The following is a 26351-nucleotide window of genomic DNA, read 5'->3' on the forward strand; positions in this document are numbered from 1 at the left end:
AGACGTGAGTGCTGTGGACTGAACTTGGTTTCTCTGCAACCACAGTAGTGCCCTGACCCCTGAACCACCTCTTCCGTCTGAAAACAGGTCATCCCACTCCTCCCCTCACCCCCCCCCCAACTCCCGACAGAGTTTCTCTCTGGGTAGCCCTGGCTGTCCTGGAACTTGATGAAATCCATCTGCCTCTGCCTCCTGAGTGCCAGGATTAAAGATGTGCACCACCAACGCCTGGCCTTTTTTTTTTTTTAAGAAGTAAAGTTATGTGAACCAAGAGGGACCATCCAGTTGAACGGGAAGAGTATCCTCAACAAAGAGAGAAGACACGGAGTCTTGCAAAAAGGTTGGGATGGCCTTTCCTAGGCACCATCAGCTTAGCCTCAGCATGAGGCAGATCGGGAAGGGATACTTCCGAAAGTCCTTGGATAGTTTTGATTTTTCTCATTAAAATAGGAAGCTAAGTTATTAACTGAGAATCAAGGTGGAAGAGATGCCAGCGGAGATCTGGAGAGTGGGAAAGGCTAGGCGGTAGTTGAGGGGGGGGGGGTGGGGAGTCCTTGACTTGGAAAGTGGAAGCCCAGGGGCTGGGGAATGCAGTGTGAAGACCCCGCTGAGGGGAGTGTTCAGGAATGTCAAGTAGGCACCATCAGCCTGGCATGGGACCCTGGTCAGTGGCCAGGACAGAGTGAATGGAGAGCTGTAGTAGACAGGTGGCATGTAGGTTGTCTAGGCATGGCCAGGCAAGAGGTGGTGGGGAGACTGGAGGGGAGATCCCCCAAATGGGAGGTCACAAGAGTGAGCTCTGGAAGTTAGGCTGGACACCAGTGACTATGAGACGGAGACGTAGTGGAAGAAAAGAGGTGGAATTAGGCACAAGAATTAAACATTAGCTATTCAAATTAAAAAAGAAAGAAAAATGAAAGACTATTAAAAGAAGCTATATAGCTTCAATTATTTTAGATATGGTTTAGAGATGCATTAATAATAGGTTTTGCTGGGAGAAATCCCCAGATTATGTATGTGAAGTTTGGTATACCTCCTTTTGGAAAATCCAAAGAAGAGTTTACTTAGAAGATGAAAGAGAAAGTTTCCACAACAGACAAACAAATCTAGTTGGGAATTAAAAAAAAACACACAAAACCCTGAAATAATGTGAAGTGGATTCTGGTCCCAATGGTTGTGTGTGTGTGTGTGTGTGTGTGTGTGTGTGTGTGTGTGTGTGTGTGTGTTTGTGTGTGTGTGTGTGTGTTTGTGTGTGTGTGTGGCTGGCCTTGAACTCACCATACAGCCCACGATGGTCTCAAACGCATTTCCTCTTGTCTCCCAAGGGGTGTGGTTATCGCATCGTCACACCCAGCTCTGGTTCTAACTCTTACTAGGCAAGCTGCATAATATCTGAAAGCCTCAGTTTCCCCACAGGAAACCCCAGTAGGCTGTTGTGGGGAGATGAGATAGGGCCCTCTGCTCATGTCTAGAACACAGTGGATGCCGGTAGCAGGTTGAGGAATCTTGAGGTGAATGGCACTTTTCCCAGTAGGGTGCCCCCTATCTTGAGAAGGCCACATCAGACTGGGCTGTAATGAAATCTCACAGTCATGGGGAAAGAATTCTTCTCCTGTCTGGGACAAGCCAGAAAACAGGGAGTTTTGGTTGTAAACCTGTTTTGTAGATTGGGCCTCATCTGAGGAGTAGACAGAGATTTTTTTTATCACAGAGGTGGTTCATATGCCACAGTAAGACGAGAAGAATGTTGAAGGAAAGCCAGCCTTCCTGTAGTAACAAACCCTTCTACCTTGTCCTCATCCATTCTGTCACAGCGGTCCTAAGGGCCGCACTCGTAACCATCCGAGCGGTCACGGCAGTTCTCTGAAAGCAGAAGTCACTCTTGCTCGTTGTCACTGCTCATTCCTCCTGTGGAATGGGAACGAGAGTAGATATAACGGGAGGAAGGAGGAACTGGGAAAAACGTCACTGGTGGCCTTGGTCTCTAAGACTCCCATGTATATGAGGTCATACAGAAGCTGGACCATACAGAAGCAACGCAGGTGCTTGGCTCCTTTGAGCAGTAGGAAGGTGAGGGAGATGGCGGATGTGAGCATGCATCTGAGGGAGATGCTTCCCGGAAGATACTTGGGTGAGAGGGAAAGAATGGGATTGCATGTGAAGAAGAGTAATAGCTTCTTCATTGTGATTACCTAGAGACTGACAAAGCCAGAGCAACTTAGTACACTGTAAACATGTGGCATGCTAAACGCTCAAACTCCATGCCTGCAGAAGCATTGTTTATGAGACCCGCTGTCTTAGTTAGGGTTCCTGTTGCTGTGATGAAACAGCGTGACCAAAAGCAACTTGGGAAGGAAAGGGTTTATTTTAAGCTTCTACTTCCACAGCACTGTCCATCACTGAGGGAAACGAGAGCTGAGACCCAAACAGCAGGAACCTGAGGCAGGAGCTGATGCAGAGGCCATGGAGGAGTGCTGTTTACTGGCTTGTTCCCCATGCTTTCTCAGCCTGCTTTCTTATAGAACCCAGGACCACCAGCCCAGGAGTGTACCCACACACAGTGGGCTGGGCCCTCCCCATCAGTTGTGGTGGTACTTGTCATTTAAGAAATAAAGCTCGCCTGAAGGTCAGAGGACAGAGCCAGCCACGGAGTTAAACACAGAGGTCAGGCAGTGGTGGCACACACCTTTAATCCTAGCACTCGGGATTCAGAGATCCATCTGGAGCTCTGTGAGTTCAAGGTCACATTGGGCTACATGAGATTGATCAAGTTTAGGAGAGAAACAGAGCCAGCCGCAGAGTTAAACATAGAGGGCAGGCGGTGGTGCCTGCCTTCTATCCTAGCACTCGGGATTCAGAGCTCCATCTGGAGCTCTGTGAGTTCAAGGCCACACTGGGCTACATGAGATTGATTCAGTCTAGGAGAGAAACAGAGCCAGGCAGCGGTGGCACACACCTTTAATCTCAGTATCTGGGAAGCACACACGCCATTAATCCCAGCACTAGGAAGGCTGAGGTAGGAAGTGAAATGGCTGGGCAGAGAAAGGCATATACAGTGTGAGGAACAGGAACTAGAGCCTTTCGGCTGAGGACTCAGACATTCAGTCAGAGGATTCATGGAGTTGGCAAGGTGAGAAGTGGTTGTGGCTTGTTCCTTTGTCTCTCTGATCTTTCAGCAATTACTCCAATATCTGGCTCCAGTTTTTATTATAAGACTATTTAGGATTCGTGCAGTAATCAATCATTAATTAGGAAAGTGACCTACAGGCTTGCCTACAGCCTGATCTTCTGGAGACATTTTCTCAATTGAGGTTCCCTCTTCTTAAACAACTCTAGCTCTTATCAAGTTGACATAAAACTACCCAGCATCCCCCCCAAAGGAATAACTCAAGCGTGTATTGATGGATATTGAATAGATAAAATATGGCAATACATGCAGTGGGGTATCACTCAGACTTATGCAGAAAGGAAATTGTGATATATGCTACATTGTGGTTGAACATTGAGGACATTAGACCAAGTGAGATAACCCAGTCATGAAGGAAGAGCAAGTTAGGTCATAATCATAGGTACAGAAAGAATGGTGGTTGGTCAGACTTGGGGAGGCACTGGTAGCGGGTAATTGTTTAATGGGTTTCACTTGGAAGATTCAAGAGTTCTGTGATGGATGGTCACGGTGGCAGCCCAGCAGTATGCTTTGTGCCCCTGAGTGGCGTAGTTACTGATGGCTAAGATGGTCAATTTTGTTAGGTGTGTTTTCCATAATTAAAAATGTATCCTAGAAATTATAGAAGTGTAAGTATAGGAACAGCTGTCTGTACACTCACTAGTGATGTAAAAGTGGAAAAATAAACTCAAGAAGTGTACAGAAATTAAGCCAGATGTTTACTGAGGTACAAAATGGATGTGCATGAATATGCTGTGCATATTGTCTGGTGGACGTGTACATTTTGTATAATTACGGCTGTTAGAATTTCACCTGGCTTGGGCAGGTCAGGTGATGTGGTTGTGGTAAAGACACTTGCAGCACATGCTGTAAGGAGAGACCCAGCTCCCTGAAATGTCCTATCACTTCCACATGCCCACTGTGACATGTGAGTGCCCCTCCCCAACAAATGTGATTAAAAAAATCTTTAGCTAATTTACTAAAATGAATTGAAAGGCCATAAAATAATGTCTGGTTACACACTGAACAGTGATGGAGAGTTTCTTAGCAACCAGATATAATCAAACACCCTAAGGTTGTAGGGCTGGGTGTGGAGGCGTATGCCCTTTATCCCAGTCCTTAAGGCAGAGGCAGGTGGATCTCTGTGAGTTTGAGGCCAGCCTGGTCTACAGAGTGAGTTCCAGGACAGCCAGGGCTACACAGTGAGACCTTGTCGCAAGCAAACCAACCAACCAACCAACAAACAGAAAACCCAAAAAATAGATTGTAAAAAAATAATTTGGCTTGGATATTGAAAGAAATAGATGAGTGTAACTGAAAAGAATGTGCTCACGAATGTGTGTGTGTGTGTGTGTGTGTGTGTGTGTGTGTGTGTGTGTGTGTTTGTGTGTGTGTTTTATTTTTTGTTTTTATGAGACAGGGTTTCTCTGTGTAGTTTTGGTGCCTGTCCTGGATCTCACTCTGTAGACCAGGTTGGCCATGAACTCACAGAGATCCGCCTGGCTCTGCCTCCCGAGTGCTGGAATTAAAGGCATGCACCACCACCGCCCTGCACAAATGTATATTTTAAGTAAACTATTTCAAATCATTGGCAACTGGGTCACTATTTAGTTAAACGTTTAAAGCCTATCTCATACTATGTAATTTTTAGTTGGGTTAATAATCAGACTTGTAATGAATGGCATTGTTAAAGTACTAGCCTAATTATAAAGAGAAATATTTGCATACTTTAGGCAGGGAGTTTAAAAACAACACTAAAAAAGAAAAATCAAAAGCTTACTACATCCTGACACTGAAATTTATCATGAACCCATTACACAGTCAGTAAATTCCCAGCTCTTCCAATGTTTAACCTGAAAGATATTTCTCATTTTTTGTTTATGGTAAAAGTGTCCAATAAATAAAGAATTGGTTAGATGAATTATGTACATTCTTAAAAAAATCTATTATTCAATCAAATGTATCACAGATTGAAGGTGTTCAGTAGTTAGAGAATTGAAATAATAAACTTACTTATATCATGTTGATATAGAAGATAAAACTTACATCTTTGAAAAAAGAGATTCCAAGGCTCGTCTTTTTGAAATGTACGTGTCCACGTATGGACATTGCAAAAGGTTTGGGAGGAGTATGTTCCGTGTTTGGGTGTTCATGTGTTTGGAGGCCAGAGGTCAGCCTAAGCTGTCATTGCTCAGGAGCCATCCACTTGTTTTTATCAGTCTCTTCCTGGGACCTGAGGCTTGCTGAGCAGGCTGGCCGGCTGGCCAGGGCCAGGGAGTCTCCTGTCTCTGCCTCCCAGTGCTGGGTTACAAGTGCAGGCTACCATGCCTTGCTGCTGTGGCTTCTGCCTCTTCTCATCCTCTTCTTCTCTTCCTCTCCTCCTCCTCCTCCCCCTCTTCCTCCTCCTCCTCCCCCTCCTCCTCCCCCTCCTCCCCCTCCTCCTCCTCCTCCCCCTCCTCCTTCTCCTCCCCCTCCTCCTTCTCCTCCTCCCCCTCCTCCTCCTCCTTCTCCTCCTTCTTATATTATCATTATTATTATTATTGAAACAGGGTCTCATTATGTAACCCTGACTGACCTAGAACTCACTTTGTAGGCCAGGATGGTCTCTTACTCACACAGATCCACCTGCTTCTGTCTCCTTACTTTTTTTTTTTTTTTTTTTTTTGGTTTTTCGAGACAGGGTTTCTCTGTGTAGCTTTGCGCCTTTCCTGGAACTCACTTGGTAGTCCAGGCTGGCCTCGAACTCACAAAGATCCGCCTGGCTCTGCCTCCCGAGTGCTGGGATTAAAGGCGTGCGCCACCACCGCCCGGCCTGTCTCCTTACTTTTTATGTGGGTTCTGGGGATTCAGTTTAGGTCTTTATGCTTATGTTCCAAGCACTTTGCTACTGGAACCATCTCTAGTCCCAGAAGTATTTATCATTTATTTCTTTACTTTTCTTTGCAAATTTCCGTTAATTTTTTTTTGGGGGGGTTGGAAACGTGTTTGTTTTATAAGAAAATTTTAGCTTTTAAATTTGGATATAGTTCGTAATATTGCAAAAATGCAGAAAGAAAATTTGAATTTTGACAATCCACTCAAGAACACAAATTGTATTAATAAAACATTTAATAATTAGATTACACAGTGCTTCATATTTCTAGAGGGAGATAAAATATTTTTGTTGGAATAGTAAGAAATGGTGTTAATTGTTCACATAACACTCTCTTAAGCTCCATTTCTACATGAAAGAACACCTGAATAATAGTAATTCAGTGTTTAAAAAAATGAAAAATTGACGTTTATTTATTGTGCGCAGGAGCACGTTACAGCAGGCATTCTGAGGTCAGAGGCCGGCTTACAGGAAATAGATAAGTGGACCCCCGGGGTGGAGCTCAGGTTGTCAAGCGTGGCAGCACACGCCTGAGCCCACCCCCCCCCAACCCTCCCACCCCCACCCCCCGGCCATCTTGCTGGCCCTAATTCACTACTTTATAGTTTCTGGAAAAATAAACGTAGAGAAGCCAAGTATGGTGGCTCATGCCTGTGATCCCAGTTCCTAGGGGCTTCATCAGACTGTTAAAAAGAAAAGATGGTATTGAGGTATTTAGAGCTGAAATTAGTCTGTATAGCTGAATTTTTTATTATGAGTAAAGGGTTGAATATGGGCAATAGAATCAATAGTTTCTAAAAGAGCGTATTAAAATTTATCAGTTATTTGTGGACAGAGCCATCTGACATGTAAATGGAATTTACCTCAAGGTTGACCTGTGTTTTAGATGTATGTCCTTTTTCTTCGTCTCATTTTCTTTTCCTGTACAAAAAGAAGGACCCCGATATAAGGAAGAGAGGGCACAGCCTGTAGTGTCGAGACATAGGAGGGCAAGAGATGAGCCTCAGAAGGAGGGGTGGGGATGTCACTTAAAGATGTAAAAAGTTGAAAGAGTCTCCACAACTGTGGAGGAAGGCAGAGCTCGCCTTCTCGGTGGGGCTCTCTCCACAAAAGTGGACAGAACGGGGGGGGGGGGGGGGGGGGGCCGCAGGGACCCCACTGCTCTCTGTATCACAGTCTTCCTGTGTAGATCAGCGTGCTGCCGGGCTTAGAGGCAGAGATTCGCTTATGTGGTTTAAAAGTCAGCGTTTCCAGACGTCGCTGTGCTCCGGGCTCCTCCATCTCTGTCACCATGGACTGTGCTGGCCGAGGCCCTCCGGGGAAAAGGGTCTGGGGAGAGATATGTCTCTAGGCGAGTCATCCTCCGGAGGCTGCGCAATCAGATCAAAGATCAGCTTCGGGGTGTCCACAGGAGACAGGCCTTTGACAAACATCTCTGCAAAGATACAGCCATCGCTGCATATGTCCACAGGCGTTGCATTTATAGACTGCAGAAGAACTCCAGGAGCATGGCGCCAGAATGTAACAACCACAGGTGTAAGGGCCATCTGGTAGCTGTAAATTCTGGCTAAGCCAAAGCCAGCCAGCTTGACTCTCCCACTACTTGTCACTAGAATGTTCTCTGGCTTCAGATCTCTGTGTACTATGCAATTTTTGTGAAGGAAATCTAGACCTCTTAGGAACTAGTGCATTAAATCCTTGATGGTCTCGAGTGGCAAGCCTAGAGGGTATGCCTTGTCCATATATGTCCATTTGTTCTGGTCCGCATGCTCACACACTGGGGTACTTTGATCTCAGGTAGTTCAGAAGTAGCCTCAGACATCCCTTAGCCAGACAACCTTGGGGTGCTCAAAGCCTCCAGCATCCTTAGTAAGGCCGCCTCATGAGCTGTGCCTATGGGAAGGTTGCTCCAGCTTCTTTTCCACTGGGACTGTCAGAACAAAGTAGCCATGGTGGGGATCATGAGCCTTGTTCGTTGTCCCAGCCACTGGCCTATAAGGAGAGGTTGCCATTCTAGAATCAGGGGAGCCCCATACACCTGGCCAAGAGCTGGTGGAATAACCTTTAATCAGGGCCCAGGGACAGGTCCTTGTGGTACCATATACCTAGGTTTGGTCCAAGACAGCTGGACACTGTGGGCAGGACCATAGACACAACTTATGTCTTTTTTTTTTTCTCTTTTGTAATTTTAATTGAAGCACTGCTAATCACTTAAGTCTTTTTAAAGCACCAAATTTTAATATCTAAGTCAATTTGGGAATGGGGGGTGGGTGGGAAACACTATCAGGAACTTCTCTCCAGAATAAAACAATGATGTTCACTCCTCCACATGTCCAAATTAAAATCTACTAAAACCCAAACCCCACACAGAGAAAAAAAAAGATACTAAAATCACATTCTAGGGGGTCAGTGCATTCCGCAGTCTTTGCTGGGCTGTCTAATTGTCCTTCAGCTGACTTTCAAAAATTAACACCCTAGCTCATTAAAATATACATTTTCCCATTGGCTTTTTTAAATTAAAAATAATAATTAAAAAAAAAAACACTTGAAGGAATTCGTGACCAGTTGCCTGACTCAGTTGATGGTATATAGGGCATATGGAAGTCAGGAAGGCGGCTTGCAGCACACGACATTCAGGGGATGCTCATCTTTAAGGCTTAGCTTTCTTCCAAACAGTGTAAAATACCCACAATTCCAAGTATGAAGGGACACAGACAATCTCTTTTGAGAATTCCACAGGACAATACAGGCGCCCCAGCTGTTCTTCATAGAGCGACAGGGCTTCAGTCAAATTGACACAATTCCCCTGTGTGAAGTATTTCCCATCCTGTTTCAGAACTTTCATGGACAGGTCGAGAATCAGTCTGAGAAACTCCCATGTAGAATCTTCTTCTGGAGATGTAGAGATTGGGACTGCTGTCAAATCATTAATCACATAATCAAACTCTCTCCCTTCTTTGGCGTACCTCTTCAGTACTGGAATATAGTCTTCTATGAGAACCTGATAGCAGTCTCCTTTAAGATTGTCTAAGACATCTCCACATGTTCTTCGCATGTATTTCTTACATCCGTCAATTACCATTTGGTCAATCTCTACCATGGTGACCATCTTTGGTTTCAGTTTGACAATTTCACATAATATGCCACCATCTCCACCTCCCAGAATCAGTACATCTTTGCCAGAATAATCTTCTTTACCACTGCCCATGATGGCTCTGGTATACGCCAAGTCACTCTCTGCCAAATTAACATCACCACTGAGGATGAGAATATTTCCAAACTGCTTTGAGTGTAGAATTTTAATGTTCTGATATGGTGAATCTTCATCATACACCACTTCATCTATGTCGTACTCAACCAGGCGCCCATCAGCAGTAGGCCAGTATCTGTCGATGGCCCCTCCTCGAACTATGGGTGGTAAACGCTTCACCCGCCCAGTACTGTCCTGACTCAGTTCTTTCATTTTTTCTTCTATTTTGTTCAAAAGGCTGTCAGTTTCTTGTTTGCCTTGAACATCACTGTCGTAACTCTGAAGGTCCAGCAACACCAATCCATGGGGATAAATCCTCAAATTGGCAAAGCTGCCATTTTTGTTCGTGTAGGTGCTGCACTGACTCTGCCATCCCATGCTCCTGAAAAATGGACTGCAGGCCTTTCAGAATGGCCTCACCGTCAGCTTTGGCGCCGAGCGTGAAGTCGAGCGTGCTGTGCCTCGCTGCTGCCATAGTGTGGCGAGGCCCTCTGCCATGCCTGGGGAGGCGACCGCGGGAGACTGAGGGGACCACGTGGCGTGTCAAGCTGCAGGCCGGCGGGGAGCGCGCTGCGCCGGGGGAGGCTAAGAGTAGGAGGTGGGCGGGCCAACTTATGTCTTTAATAAACTGAATTTTAGCCGGGCGGTGGTGGCGCATGTCTTTAATCCCAGCACTAGGGAGGCAAAGCCAGGCGGATCTCTGTGAGTTGGAGGCCAGCTTGGTCTACAGAGCGAGATCCAGGACAGGCACCAAAACTACACAGAGAAACCCTGTCTCAAAAAACAAAAAACAACGAAACAACAAAACACCTGAATTTTAATTCTTAAAAAAAGGTTTGCAATAGAAAGCCTTGGCTATTGGTAGTAGATTTATTTGTGTAAAAAGTACTTAGCATGCCGGGCGGTGGTGGCACACGCCTTTAATCCCAGTACTCGGGAGGCAGAGGCAGGCGGATCTCTGTGAGTTCGAGGCCAGCCTGGGCTACCAAGTGCGTTCCAGGAAAGGCGCAAAGCTACACAGAGAAACCCTGTCTCGAAAAAAAAAAAAAGTACTTAGCAAACAATAATGTATTGGCCAGATATTGATAAAAGCAGATATGGTAAAATGTGCTTTTGTGTTAAAAATTCCTTTCAGCAAACTGTCAGATGTGTTTCTTAGAAATGGTTCTCTGCACAAACCAGTGAAGTGCATTTTGACTTTAAAGATGGAAGTACATGACCCAGATCAATGATGGCTTTTCTCACATAATAAATATTAGTGAGATAATGCTTCTGCATTACTGATGTCATACCTTCAGGGGTCTGGTGTGTTTTCTCTCTCTCTCTCTCTCTCTCTCTGTCTTTCTCTCTCTCTGTACATGTGTGGGGTCTTGTGGGATGGGGTGGCTGTATGGAAGTTGGAAGCTAACATTGAGTGTGTCTTCCTTAGTGGTTCACCATCTTGTTATTATTATTATTATTATTATTATTATTCTATCTGTTACTGAACCTGGAGCTCATTGGTTGCATAGACTGGCTGTCCAGCCAGGTCCAGGGACCACCTTGTGTCCCTAGCCTCCTCCCCTAGCACCGCTGTGCCTGGACTTATCATTCGTTTTTATTTCTATGGGTCTCTTGCCTGCCTGCACATGTGTCTGTGTACTGTGTACATGCAGTGCCTATGGAGGCCTGAAGAGGGCATTTGATTCGCTGGGAGTTACAAACAGTTGTAAGGGTGCTGGGACTTGAACCCAAGCCCTCTGGAAGAGAAGCCAGTGCTCTTAACTGCTGAGCCGTCTCTCGAGCCCCTGGGCCTGGCTTTTTACATGAATCCGAAGCCAGGAGCTCATGCTTTACAGCCAAGCACATTACCGACTAAGCTGTCTCCTGAGCCCCGTTAGGTACCCTTCAGTACAGTTTGCCTGTGTTACTGAATTCGGCACAATAGTGGAGTTTTTCATATAATTATAAACATTATGGGGATGTACTTGACATTTTACACTGTTAATCGTTCATTCTGGTCTTCCCAACTTGCCAGTTCACCCTCTCAGTAAGGATGACTGTAACTACAGAGTCGACGCTTGTGTTTTCCCGACCGTTGGTGGACATGTTGAAAGTGAGGAAAACTGGGTTTCCTTGTGTGTACCCGCTCCTCACCGAGGCGAATGCTCGAAGGGTGTGCACCCTCCCTTTCATCTGTCATTTTGTAAACCGGCGTCCTGTGTGCCGTCTCACCAGCGTGATCGCATTTTGTGCATCTTGGTAATGCTCTTGCTGTTTCAGATGGCCCCGGTTTAGTGCTAACGTGTGTCTTGTGCTCCTAAAAGAAGCTGTGAGGCGTCGTATGCAGAAAATGTGAATAAGATGAGGTTTTTTTTTTTTTTTTTTTTTTCCTCAGGCTTGAGTTACAGCACTTTCAGCACGGAGTTCGACGCTCATGACTCAAATATATAATTTTTTTTTCTTTCAGAAAAAAGCATCTTCAAGCAGAAGGACACACGTGTGAAGGTTTTAGATTGGCGGTAAAAATTGTGACTAGGCATTTTCAGGGACGATTTACTGTTCTAAGAGAGAGTATTCCCCACCAGCTCCGATTCTGTTCCTTCAGTGATGCGGCCACTTTATAGAACACAACTGTAGCAAATAACATGACTCAATCGTCTATGAAACCACTTGAAAGGGAGAGTGTTGTAGAAGTATGTGTGTTGAAACCCATTACTTCAGAACCTGTCAATCAGAGCATCACATCAAAACAACCTTTTTGGCAGTATAGTAAATTTAGTTATTCTTCATTGTGTTTGAGTGTTCTAATTTTCCGTACTTAAAAAAGAATTTTGAAGATGAAACACAGAATTGCTCATTAAGATGACTCGTTTCTCCTCAACATTAAATACACATTTGGCTTTGACGTAACCTGTTTATGTCACAGAGTAGAAAAATGGCTGGTAGCCCAGAAAGCCCAGAAAGGCCTGAGATGACAAGCATTTATCATGGTGTGTGCTAGCACCAACATTTTTCATTAGCCCTTAATCATCGGCTTTAATTATTAATTGTCGCTACAACCGATCTAGCAATCAATAATACGTTTTTCATTGAGATGTCGGTTTAATGTAAGTGGAACAAGTCTGAGACCAGAAATATTCTTAGAGGCTGGAGGGTGCAGCTTCCTTTCCTTTCCATCAGTACATTTGGTCTCTCTTTCCTGTCACAGTGATCCTTCTGGTGTCACTGCTTGCTGTGTTTATATACTAGACTCCCAAGATGGTCTTTAAAATCGAGGTTGTGTTTTGTTTCTGTGAGTTCTGATTGCTTTGTGGCTATATGGCAAGAAAAACTTTTGTCCTGAGGTGTCCTTTGGAGTTGAGTTGCTGTTGGAACAGTTACTGTGCAGGCATGTTGAACTGCTGCTATGGAGTGTGACTGAGGCAGGAGAGTGCTGTGTGTAAGGTGGTGGGCTTCAGTGTTTGAGAGAGGGCTGGTTTTACATCTCAAGTGTCTCCCAAGTGACTTTACCCACAAGACTTATCTTTAACATTAGAATAATAACTGTATCTATCTCAGGGTCATGAGTATTTAAACAGCACAGGTGTTTTATAAGCATGGCTAGTACACGGTAGTTCTTGGTCAATTGTTATGCTTATGCTGAAAGAAAACAGAAGCTGTGCCACAGTAAGTTCAACGTTTAAAATAAACTCAGTGCCTCAAACAAACTTGAATCATATTAAGCGGGAAAGGAAATGCTTGCTTTCACAAAGAAATATAAGTGGCCGGGTGATGGCGGCACATGCCTTTAATCCCAGCACTCGGAGGCGGAGGCAGATGGACTTCTACGAGTTCAAGACCAGCCTGCTCTACAGAGTGAGTTCCAGAACAGCCAGGGCTACACAGTGAAATCCTGTTTTGAAAAAACTAAAAACTTAAGAAATATTAGTGTGCCTAGTGTCGTAAGCAGTGGGTTCTTGTTAGTTTAGCTTTAGATGGTTTCTGAATTTGCCAGATTGTGATATTTCATTATGAAGGCTGAGGCAGAATGATGCATATGGAGTTTTGGTTATAACCACCATCTTATAGAACGTAATTATGGCTTTAGCCAAGGGATTTTTTTTCATTTTTCTTTATTAAGAAATTTTCTACTCACTCTACATACCACCCACAGATCCCACCTCCTCCCTTCTCCCACCCCCAGCCCTCTCTCCCAAGCCACCCCACATTCCCACATCCCCCAAATCAAGGTCTCCCATGGGGAGTCAGCAGAGCCCGGCACACTGAGCCTAGGCAGGTCCAAGCCCCTTCCTACTGCACCAAGGCTGCGCAAAGCATCATACCACAGGCACCAGATTCCCAAAAGCCTGCCCATGCACCAGGGATGGATTCCCATTCCCCTACCTGGGTGCCCCCCAAACAGTTTGAGCCAAATAACCGTCTTCCGTATCCAGAGGGCCTAGTCCAGTCCCATGGGGGCTCCATAGCCACCAGTCCACAGTTCATGGGCTTCCACTAGCGTGGGCGGTCATCTCTGCATGTCCTCCCATCATGATCTCGACGTCCCCCACCTGCAGAATCTCTCCTCTCTCTCATCACTTGGATTCCCGGAGCTCAGCCTGGTGCCTGGCTGTGGATCTCTTCATCTGCCTCCATCAGTCACTGGACAAAGGCTCTATGATGACAGCTAGGTTATTTGCTAGGCTGGTCACCAGAGTAGACCAGTCCAGGCACCCTCTGGACCACTGCCAGCAGACCAAGGTGGGGTCAACCTTGTGGATTCCTGAGAGCCTCCCCAGCACCCTGCCTCTTCCTATTCCCATGATGTCCTCATCTACCATGGGGGTGGCAGAGGGCGAGGAGTGGGGGATGAGAACATAGGGAAATGGGAGGGTCGAGCTGGAGCAGGGACTAGTGGGAGGGCAGGGAGGGAGATACCATGATAGCCAAGGGATTCCTTAAGCAGAGGAAAAAGAATCTTCCTCCAATAAAGCACCTTCCCTGTGCAGAGGAAAAACAAGGTGGGTGGCTGGCTTAAGGAACAAAAGCAATTTTGTCTGTGTCTGTGAGCACATGGGTGCACAGGGGCACCTGCACACACACATGGACACAGGGACACCTGCACACACATGTGCACACAGGGGCGCCTGCACACACATGTGCACACAGGGGCACCTGCACACACATATGGACGCACAGGGGCACCTGCACACACATGTGCACACAGGGCACCTGCCCACACATGTGCACACAGGGGCACCTGCACACACATATGGACGCACAGGGGCACCTGCTCACACATGTGCACACAGGGGCACCTGCACACACATATGGACGCACAGGGACACCTGCACACATGTGCACACAGGGGCACCTGCACACACATGTGCACACAGGGGTACCTGCACACACATGTGCACACAGGGGCACCTGCACACACACATGGACACAGGGACACCTGTACACACATGTGCACACAGGGGCACCTGCACATACATGGGCACACAGGGACACCTGCACACACATGGATGCACAGGGGCACCTGCACACACATGTGCACACAGGGACACCTGCACACACATGTGCACACAGGGGCACCTGCACACACATGTGCACACAGGGGCACCTGCACACACATGTGCACACAGGGGCGCCTGCACACACACATGGACACAGGGACACCTGTACACACATGTGCACACAGGGGCACCTGCACATACATGGGCACACAGGGACACCTGCACACACATGGATGCACAGGGGCACCTGCACACACATGTGCACACAGGGACACCTGCACACACATGTGCACACAGGGGCACCTGCACACACATGTGCACACAGGGGCATCTGCACACACATGGACGCACAGGAGCACCTACACACACATGTGCACACACATGGGTGCACAGGGGCACCTGCACACACATGGACGCACAGGGACACCTGCACACACATGGGCACAAGGGTGCCTGCACACACATGTGCACACAGGGGCACCTGCACACACATGTGCACACAGGGGCACTTGCACACACATGGGCACACAGGGACACCTGCACACACATGGACACAGGGACACCTGCACACACATGTGCACACAGGGGCGCCTGCACACACATGTGCACACAGGGGTACCTGCACACACATGTGCACACAGGGGCACCTGCACACACATGGACACAGGGACACCTGCACACACATATGCACACAGGGGCACCTGCACACACATGTGCACACAGGGGTACCTGCACACACATGGACGCACAGAATAAACCTGATTATTTTTACAGTGTGTTTCCTCCCACTTTCTATTTATTAATCTCTGGTCTGAAATTGGGAAAGTTCACTCAGTTCCCCCAACAGCAGTTGTGAAAAGCATCTAGCCTTTGTCTTTCTTTTTCCTTTGACTAAATTCAATAAAGGAAACATTTGCAAAAGTTTTGTTTATCACTGCCACACTTAAAATATCAAGGTATCTCTTGAAATGACCGATAGCATGGAAGTACTAAAAGCTGCCCTTGCTCCTCTGTGGTGTATACAGTACATCTGTGTGGTTCCCAGAACACGTGACGCCCAGAGGTTTCCGTACAGTAAACATCTGTCTACCCTAGCTCATCCGCCCCTCAGCTCAGTTGTACCCTCATCTCCTAACGTCTTGAACTTAGATTTTATGTATGTGCTGGAATCACAGAGATTGATAGAAACACATGGGCATTTTGCCTTTTAATTCTTTGATCTGTTTTTGAAACAAAGTCTCCCTGAATGGTTCGGGCTCACCTCAGACTTGGAGCGACCCTCCTGCTTGCTGGGATTTCAGGTGCACACTTCGATGCCTGGCTTCCCGTCTGCATTTTAGCTGTTCACTAGCTGGTGTGTCTGTAAAAGCAATAGACCTGCTTTTAACGAGTGCATAGTTTTACTTAACAGTTTTGTAAAAGTAGAACAAACTTTTCCAAGTAAACGCCCGGGAAGTGGGCCTAGCCTGGGCCTTTGTCGTGGAGCTGGAGAGTTTCAGTGCATGGGAACCGGGGTTGCTTGGGTGCTTAGGGCAGACTGGCTTTCTGCCTCTCTAACAAGTTTTCTAGGAACGGTGCTGAAGACCGAACCCAGGGCCTTGTGCATGCCAACCAAGCATTCTGCCGTTGGCCTACCTGCCCTGGTCTCACTTCTGCCTCTTATGACAGGAATTGTGTGATAGAAGGGGAACTGTTTAACCCCCTGCCAAAGCCTCACTGCGCTCCTTTGAACACCGAGGTCGTTAGATTCACCCTCTGAGGCTGTTGTGTGGACCAAAGGAACTGAGTCTGAGCGAGCTTCCATCTTGCTGTCTCTTTTGCACTTTTTCCTGCTTCAGGTCAAGTTGTGCCATTTGTTATGCTCCAGTATAAATTGACTAGTGGTGTTTGACAGTGCGCTAATCCCCCTGACTTGGCACAACCCTCAGAATATGAATTTTGAGCTGGCAGATTTGTGGTGGCCACGCTGCTTCATAGTTCCTCACTGATCTAAAGGGAAAGAACTCTGGAACTAAAATATTTACTTCATCCCCAAAGCACGTCTCCTAGGGCCGAGGACATCAATGAGTATGAGATGTGAGGGTCAAAGTGCTATAAATCCCAGGCTCGGCTTCCACCGGCGTTATTTGTGCGCCATTGTTAACCTACAAATAAAACACTGTCATTCTCTTAATTTGCAGATTTTCCAGAGGTCCCTTTGCAGTTTAGCTCATAACAGATATGTCCGCTAGTCCGCGTTGCTCCTACCAGGCTGTTTAGTCTACTTCAATGTTATTTATTAATGTCTACTGGTAGCTGGACCCACAAACTGAAATTTGAGTGTGGCGCAGATGGGGACTCTCTGAAGCCTCATGCTGTGATGGATGCTCATCTGTTGATCATGGTTGCCATGGCAAGTACCGGCTGCTACCTGTTTCAGCAGCTTCCTCCTACTCTTTCCTATTTTTGGACGATCTTCATTTCACAAACTCATCACCTCCACTCTACCAGTGTTACCTCATCCCACCCTTCATTTCTGTGCTTCTAACCGAAACTTCCTATTTTTTTTTTGAAGGAACTAAATCTCTTGAGCAATTTTACATGATTTTAAATCTCATGCAATCATAGCGTTTCTGCTTAACACGAGTCCACTCGTAATGCAATTCCACTTTGCATCCTGCGTCATCCCTTGCAATTCTCTTAGAGTCTTGTACGGGGAATTCCAGGTTGGTGTTCATAAATACCATGCCAAAAGCCTTTTGTAAATAAAGTTCTTAAAAATTAGTTTATAATTAAAAAAATAGTCTCAAGACACTGACTTGAAATAAGTTAAAAAAATATTCCTTGACTGGGACTGGGGAGAGGACTCAGTGGGTAATGTACTTGCTGTGCAAATGTTAGGACTTGAGCTTGGATTTCCAGCCACCCACAGGGGGGAAAGGCGGAAATCAGAGGTGTATAGTGTGTTCCTGTAGCCCTAGTGTTGGGAGGAGACAGGCAGATTCTGGGGTCTTGCTGGGCAGTTAGCTGAGCTGAAATGGGGAGCTCCAGTGTCAGTGAATGAGAGACCCTTGCCCCAAAATAAAATGCAGAGCCGTAGAGGAAGACATCTTATGTTGACCTCTGGCCTATGTGTGCATGTGCGTGTGCGTGCGCGTGTGCGTGTGCGTGTGCGTGTGTGTGTGTGTGTGTGTGTGTGTGTGTGTGTGTGCGCGCACCCCCAGGTTAAATTATTATTCCTGTTGTTTTCTGCCTGTGTGACAGACTCTAGTACTGGATAGCAGATAGCTCAACTGAGACTGGAGACACGGCTTAGCACATAAGAGCATTGGCTGCTCTTCCAGAGGACTTGGGTTCAGTTCCCAGCACCCACATGGCTAGCAGCCATCTATGTGTAGGCCCACTACTGACCTGTAAGGGCACCGCATGCCCTTGGTGCACAGACAGACATGCACGTATAACATACACATAAAATAAAACAACAAAAGAGATGGCTGAATTTTTGTTGGACCAAACAGTGAAAGACGTACCATAGAATTTCGTGTGTGGGTGTTTTGATGTATAGCCGGTCTCAGGAGCCTGCCCTGCTTACTTTTTACTTGGTGACCAGCTGAGGAGAAGGGACTCAACCTCCATCATAGGCCTAGGAGGGAAAGAGACCTTGCTAGTATCAGTAATGCTTTGTAAGAAAGCAGTAGAACTCTTTTTTACTTCCCATTTTCCCAGAAATCTTACAACTCCTTAAGTTCAGTTTAATTTTTTTGTTATATTTGGCTCTGTGACTATAGAGTTTTAACATTAGAATTTTGGTTCTTTAATTATTTCTTTTTGCAAGTGTCATGTGGTTCTTCCCAGAATATGTTAGCAACAGATTATTGATTTTTTTTAAAAAATCTGCTGTTCAGATTTTTCTTAGCTACTGATTTGATAGCACAGTTCATCCCAGGGAAATTGCTTAGGGCTAATTAGTGGACTTTGACATAGACCCACCTTTTATAGTAACAAAAAAGAAATTGTAGGTTGTTACATTGTTTCTGTTTGTGTGTTTTAAAATGTCTTCTCGAAAGCCAGGTGTGGTGGCCCACGCTTTTAATCCCAGCACTCGGGAGGCAGAGACAGGGGGATTTCTGTGAGTTCGAGGCCAGCCTGGTCTACAAAGAGAGTTCCAGAGCAGCTAGGACTGTTACACAGAGAAACCCTGTCTTGAGAGAAAAGAAAGAAAGAAAGAAAGAGAGAGAGAGAAAGAAAGGAAGGAAGGAAGGATGGAAGGAAGGAAGGAAGGAAGGAAGGAAGGAAGGAAGGAAGGAAGGAAGGAAGGAAGGAAGAAAGAAAAAAGTCTTCTCTATACTTGTTATAAATTGTAGCTGAGCCTTTTATTCCACCAAAATAAAAGCCTTCAAGGCTTTCCTATATGATGTCTTATAGGATGTTAAACTGTGTATTTAAATTTTTTTTTCAAAAAATAAAACAACTTTAGATAAATTTTTTTAAAAAAGAAAGTGAAAAATTTATTCATCACTTTTTCCACATGCTGATTCACTCGTGTCTGCAACTTGGCTTAGGGGTTCTTCTTGGTGCTATTAAAACACATTTGTAATAATCTGTCCGCCAGAGCGTTAATAAATTCTGCAACCTTGCCCTGGAGAAGCAGGACAGGGTGTAGAAGACTCAGAGGTGCTTTAGTATTCTGCTTATATTGTGAGTTTAACATTTCTAAAACAATGGCACGTTTTTCTACGGTGGGTTAGATCTCAGAGATTACTACTTCCAAGGACACAGCACTGCAGACTTCAGAGCAGAAATACATCATCAGAGAAGGCATCAGGACACTGGGGTACTGCTGATGACTGGCGGCGTTTGGCTTAGCTGCAGACCAAGAAAGAGTAAAGTCTTTTACACAAGAGAAATCAGGAGAGCCTTAGGGTATGTTCATTCAAATGGGTGCCAGATACGGTGTTGAATATTGTTCATGAACTGCAGAATTGAAGCTGGAAACTAATGCACTGGCCCTGGTCTTGGCCTTTTTATCTGTTTAATGAGAATGTTGGGGTGACTTAGGTCAGCCTGTTGAGAGAACACATTTTTGTTCTATCTGAAGATGGCAGGGATGACTGAGCACCCACATTAAATGTAGTCTTCTTCCATTTCAGCCAAATAGAATTAGGACAAAACACCCAGTTATAATGTGGGCTACTAGGGGAGTCTGGGGTTATCCCAGCAGCTCCCTAAGTGGTTTGCATGATTTCGGGCTTGCTTCCTTCTGTGGCTAAAGTAATCCTATTCCTGTGAAAGCGAAAGTTTTGGAACATGATATAGAAGACCCAAAACAATTTCCTAGTTCAGAATTAAAAAGCATGACCATCTTGTTAGATTTGCTCTGATTATTTTATTTTCTTAAGCTAAAATGACTTTTTGTAACGTACACAGGATTCCATTGAGAGTATGGCATCAGTGAAGTTTCGATACAGGATGCAAAGTATTTTAGGTGTTCTTATGAAATCCTTGAGAAGCATAGATGAGTGCAGGTCCGAGGCTACCCCTGGGCTGACTGGCAGGGTCACAGCACCAGCCAGGGGTCAGGAGGCTGCTGCTGTTTCTGAGGGTACATCTACCTCTGCCGTAGCTGCCTCACGCGACAGGGCTGCTCTAGAGTCCAGACTGTGGATTTTGGTCACTGCACACAGACATACACCTTTGGGACATAACTTTTCCTTCGTTTACATATTTCAAGCCTAGTACCTTTGACTGGCAGAACCTACAGGAGTCTCCACGGAAATGCAGCATTTAGCTTTGCAGCTCATGTGTTGTGTGATATGTTGTGCGCCCCAATATATTGTGTACCCTAATAAACTTATCTGGGATCAGAGGACAGAGCCAGCCACTAGATTAGACATAGAGGCCACTGGTGGCACACACACCTTTAATCCTATCACTCGGGAGGCAGAGATCCACCTGGATCTCTGTGAGTTCAAGGCCACACTGGGAACAGAACCAGGCATGGTGGCACACACCTTTAATCCCAGCACTTGAGAGCTCATGTGCTTGGGAAGGACATATGCCTTTAATCCCAGGAAGTGATGACAGGAAGCAGAAAGGTATATAAGGCGTGAGGACCAGGGACTAGAGGCATTTTAGCAGCAGTTCAGCTGAGATCCCTTCCAGGCAAGGACTCAGAGGCTTCCAGTCTGAGGAAACAGGATCTGCTGATTAGTTGGCCAGGTGAGGTTGGCTACTGCTTGTTCTATTTCTCTGATCACTCAGTTTTCACCCCAATATCTGGCTCTGAGGTTTTCTTTTTGTTGTTGTTGTTTTTGGGTTTTTGAGACAGGGTTTCTCTGTGTAGCTTTGGAGCCTTTCCTGGAACTCACTATGTAGCCCAGGCTGGCCTCAAAATCACAGAGATCCACCTGCCTCTGCCTCCCGAGTGCTGGGATTAAAGGCATGTGCCACCACCACCCAGTCTGGCTCTGGGTTTTTTATTAATAAAACTACTTAAGATTCATGTTACAGCTAGGTGATGGATAGATAATGGTAGGTAGATCATGATAGATACGTGATACATACATGGATAGATGGATAGATGACAGGTGGATTTCAGAAAGGGGAGCACAGCGTCTCAGTTGCTTGCCAGTGGCTTCTGCCCATTGCCACCCTTCATATGTAGGTGTGCTGCCTTGACCCCTGCTAGGAAAGGTGAGCTGTTTCCTCCCTCACGGCCACACCTATCTCTTGTCACCACCTTCCAACTCGGTGTGACACCTTTAGCCTTTGATCACCTTCCCCTTTTCGTTTATCCTAAAATGCACACTTGTAAAATGATTGACTGCATCTGGCACTTACTATACATTCTTTCCCCGAGTTTTGTATATTTTGAGCTATTTTTGACTCAACTCTTCTGCCCACCCCCCAGCCAGGGTTTCTCTGTGTAGCACAGGCTGTCTTGCAACTCACTCTGTAGATCAGGCTGGCCCTGAACTCAGATCTGCCTGCCTCTTCCTCCTGAGTGCTGGGACTAAAGGCGTGCGCCACCACAACCAGTGTTTGACTCAGTTTGTAGAAGTAACCGTCTTATTAAATAAGAAACACAGAGCCAATGTAAAGATAAAAGCCCAAGAGGTCAGAGCTAAGAGCCTTACCCTTCCAGCTTCAGCGATCCTCTTCAGCCAAGAGAGAGACCTACTTCCTGTGTGTTTGTCTTTATATAGACTTTCTGTTCTGCCTTCTCTTTGGTTGTAAACCCAACCACATGACCGCCTCGTCACTGCCTTTCTGTACAGACCTCCAGGTCTTCTATGGTTGGGATTGAGATTAAAGGCGTGTGTCTCCAATGCTGGCTGTATCCTTGAATGCACGGAGATCTGCCTAGCTCTGCCTACCAAGTGCTGGGATTAAAGGCGTGCACCATGAACACCCAGCTAAGCTATGGCTTAGCTCTGACCCCCAGGCAACTTTATTTATTAACATACAAATAAAATCACATTTCAGTACAAATAAAATATCACCATATCAGTTCTTAATTGTTGCCAAGTAACACTTTCAAGAAGGGTATGTGAGCACCCCTCCACTGGTTGGCGAGTGTCTTTATCCGCTGAGCCATAGCTTGCTGCTCCCTCCCATCCCTGTCTTATTTTTCTTCCCTCTGAGTTTTGTTCCATTGTCTGTTAGTTTTTTTTAATTGTTGAAAATTGCTGGGTCAGCCTAATTTTCCCATATTGTGTTTCTTTATCCTTGAAATTTGATAATTTATTGTCTTTTTTTTTAATCCAAATAAAAATATTAAGTGCTGCTCTATGGTATAATTTAGATTTCTCCGGCTTACTTACCGTATCCCACTACTGAAGGCTTGTTGATATGGTACGGTCCACAGAACAGCTCATGGCTTCAGACCAGATGGAGGGATTTAGTGTGTGTATGTGGGGGGGTGGGGGTGGGAGTGGCATTAAAAGGTACAGTTTGGGGCCAGATTCTGTTCTTAGAAAGTGTTGAGTTTCCTGTCGTAGAGGTAGATGAGTGCTTGATGGGAGATGGGTTTTGCCTTCTGGGATAGGAGTTCCAGAGAGGTGACCTAAGTTCCCAATCTTTGACATTTATACTGTGATTTCAGAAGCCCATACATGGGCAATATACAAATAAAACCCTTTGGATGACGATTATGGTGGATGTAATAGAAAAGAGGAGTTGTTTTCATTTTGGATAGCGATCTCTGGGAATCTTCCCGAGAGTGAGATTCTGGGAAAGTTACTGAGGCTGAGTGATTTTAGGTGAAGGAGAAGCCCGCTCTCAGTGTTAGTTACAGCAGAGTCTTCTGTGACTGCTTCCTTTCTTCGCCATTTTCTTTTATTTATGTGTGTGCGTGTTTGCCCACACCCGTGTCTGTGAACCATTTGTGTGCCTAGTGCCTGAGGAAGCCAGAGGGGAGTGTTGGATTTCCCTGGGAGCAGAGTTACAGGCTGTTGTGAACCATGTGGCTGCTGGGAATTGAACCCAGGTCCTCTACAAGAGCAACAGGTGCTCTTAACCACTGAACCATCTTTCCAGCCCCAGCTCTGTTCTTTTGGTAGAGACTTTCCCCTCCTGTGTTACTCTGTTTCTGAAGCAGAAGAGAGACCTTTTAAACCTCATGGCACCGTGGTTGTGTCTGAGGTTGTACATGCCTGGATCTCAGTGCTTCTCCTTTAGCAAAGTGAATGTCTGCAACCTTGTGTTAGCTTTCAGAGCATTACTTTCCTGGGTGTTTGGGCTCTCTGGCCTTGAATCCCAAGTGCTGCTGTGCACCGCCACACATGGCTCTTAATATTTCCAAATAATCATTTTTATCTAGTTTTAGACTACTGTTTACTTTGCTCAGAGAAAGGCAGCCAATATTGACGTTTCTCAGAGGGCATTGGATGCCCTTCTGAAGGACAGCCATATAAGTTTCCGTTCTCTCTCTCTCCCCTCCCCCTAATCTCTCTCTCTTTCTGGAGTTTGTGAAAAGGAAATTTGAACATAGACCGAGGACAGAGGTCGGTAGATACAGAGGTGTTTAGAGAGAGAGAGAACGAGATGTACACAGATGTCCATATGGTCTTCTCAAGGGAATGTCACCCCGACTCCCATAGTCTTTACACTTGCAGCTTATATTTGTTTTTGCACTAAACCCTCCAAACTGTACTCACTTGGCTTAAGTACCCAAAGGGCCCAGCACAGGACTTCCTGAGTCTTGTGAGGAAGAGTGTGGGCATGAATAGTGAGCTCTAGAGCTTTGGGAATATGGAAAGCTAAAAGGATTTATGCCAGGGGCTCTTACTGCTGAGAGTCTCTTTCTATTTCAGGTTTTAGGAAATAAAGTCTAGACATTTCTACTTCAGCTAGAGCAACAGTAGTAATTTCAGGGAACATATGCACTACTTCAGGACTCCGTAAAAACAAAAACTGTTCAGATCACAGGAATTTTAAAGATTAATGAATTCAAGTAGGGTATTTATTTTAATGATGACACTCAGTAAATATGCTGCCAGTTGTCAGCATTTAGGGATGTTTGAGCAAAATAAAAAACAAAAATAAACAACCAAAAATCAAAATGAAACAAACAAACACCCAAGAGGGATCGAGACCGTACCTCAGGGAACTTGCAACTTAAATCCGGAGTCCTCTGCCTGATTGTGAAGGAAGGTGGTGATGCCAGGAAGTGGCAATAAGATGGGAGAGGACAGGGGCACACCTTTCCTTTGGTGACATGCTGACCGGCCACTCTTCCTTTCTGTTTTATTCAATCTGTAACACTCAGCTGGAGAAGCCATGTTGAGCTATGCAAGAATGCAGGGGGTCAGCCCAGATTCACAGAGCCACCCTACAGGGCATGGCCAGCAAGAGCTGCCCTGTGGAAGGAACTGGGATGAACTGTTTGTCGGGAAGGGGAGTTTACCTACCCTGGCATCACCAGGAAGAGCACCCGGCCCTTACTCTGCAGCTGAACTGGGGGCTCTGTGTCTTCCATCATTCACCAGCTGACTGCCCCGGCTCGCACCACTACTCACACCCTCTTATTTTCTGGCTTCCTTTCCTTGTTTTATCTTTTCCTCCTTGTTGCTTGGACACCTTTTTCAGGGAACCTGACTTGCTAGAGCAGTCTTCAAAAGCTTAAGATAAATACTGAAACAATAAAACAAACCCCAGCCCTATCTCTCAAAAGAGAGAAAAATGCCCTATAGCCAACCACTTTTTTTTTCTTTTAGAATTATTCAAGACAAATTAAAGTGGCTCTGATACTAAGCCCAGTATGAAGGGGCTACAGAGACGTCTCAATGGTTAAAAGTACTTCGTGTTCTTGCAGAGGACCTGAGTTCAGTTCCCAACCTCCACATGGCAGCCCAAACCAAACCGTTTGTAACTCTAGTTCCAGGGGATCCAATGTCCTCTTCTGGCCTCCATGAACTCCTCCTGCGTGAATATGTGCATATAAACTCTCACAGGCTCTCACACATACCCAAGCAAACAAACAAACAAACAGCCTTTAAACCTAGTGCCAAGAAGTGTAAGGGAGATAGGGAGCAGCGCTGGGCATTCCAGCTAACAGAAGTGAACGAATCCAAATGACTGAAGTGGAGTCATGGTTGCAGATGCCTCATAAACCTTAATCCCAAAGTAGATGTGATTTTAGTAATAAAAGAGCTCTCGTTTATCTGTGTCCAGGTCAGCATATTAAATGTGTGGCATGAAGATGTGTGTACATATGTGTTCTTTATGTGTTTGCAGATACTTGAGGCATAAAGCGATTTAAGAAACAATTTGTTTCGGCTGTGTTTATTCACAGGTATCTATTGGGCATTCTTTGCTGTTTATTCTCTTACTGTCCAAACATAAATAGAAAAGCTTGTTCTTTTTTTTCTTAGCTACTGCATCATAGGAAATGATCCCATCTGCTCTTCAGTGCCATGCGCATGTGAGGTTTTAGCTGAGGTGTAAATATTTAAAACAACAGGATTTTTTTTTGTGTGTGTGGGGAGGGGTTTATTCACAATAGCTTTATTCATCTTCAGAGTTTCATAATTAAAAATGGGCACTAAGGGTCATTTTATATAAATATAAGATGTAGTTACCAAAAACTGTGTTTTAGTGTGTAGGTGTGCCTGTGGTGTGTATGTATCTTTGCCCACATGTGTGAGGATGTACATGTGGAGCCCGGAAGTCCATATCCGGTGTCTTCCTCCCTTGCTCGTCTCTTTATGTTTTGAGACAGGATCTCTCACTGAAACTGGAGCTTGCTTCATGCTGGACTGGCTGAGCAGTGAGTTCTGGGGTGTGTCTGTGTCTACCCCTAGTCCCCCAGGGCTGGGGTTGCAGATGAGCACTGCCATGCTTGGCTTTTGCCGGGCACTGGCGATCCGAACTCAGACCTTCACACTTGTTCAGCAAATACTGAGCTGTCTCCCCAACCACATGGAAAACATATTGTAGCGCATGTATATGATTACAGGGCTTTAACACAGTAGAGGATTAAATACTTTTTCAAACTTAACAAATATTAAAATGATCTCCCTGGTTGAGGATATGACAATGACATGTTGATGCTAATAATTTTCATATTTGTGAAATGTGGCCCAACAGCATCGTTTCAGGGAC

The 26351-nt window shown here is 45.6% G+C and overlaps 2 protein-coding genes and 1 pseudogene across 4 annotated transcripts in view; 1 reads left to right on the forward strand and 2 right to left on the reverse strand.

The window, feature by feature from the left end:
• The window catches only part of Dgkh (diacylglycerol kinase eta), a 185865-nt gene that overhangs the window by 21505 nt on the left and 138009 nt on the right, over positions 1–26351 (forward strand). The window lies entirely within an intron of this gene.
• LOC128107793 (cyclin-dependent kinase 4-like) lies at positions 7205–8671 on the reverse strand (annotated as a pseudogene).
• Positions 8255–9851, reverse strand: LOC128107133 (spermine synthase-like). The gene is given in 2 exon segments (XM_052732671.1): positions 8255–9646; positions 9648–9851. Coding segments are annotated over 2 exon segments (1074 nt in total). The 5' UTR covers positions 9764–9851; the 3' UTR covers positions 8255–8688.

The sequence above is a fragment of the Peromyscus californicus genome, unplaced genomic scaffold (assembly GCF_007827085.1).
Source record: "Peromyscus californicus insignis strain IS unplaced genomic scaffold, ASM782708v3 Scaffold_12__1_contigs__length_115047231, whole genome shotgun sequence".
NCBI classification, from domain to species: Eukaryota; Metazoa; Chordata; class Mammalia; order Rodentia; family Cricetidae; genus Peromyscus; species Peromyscus californicus.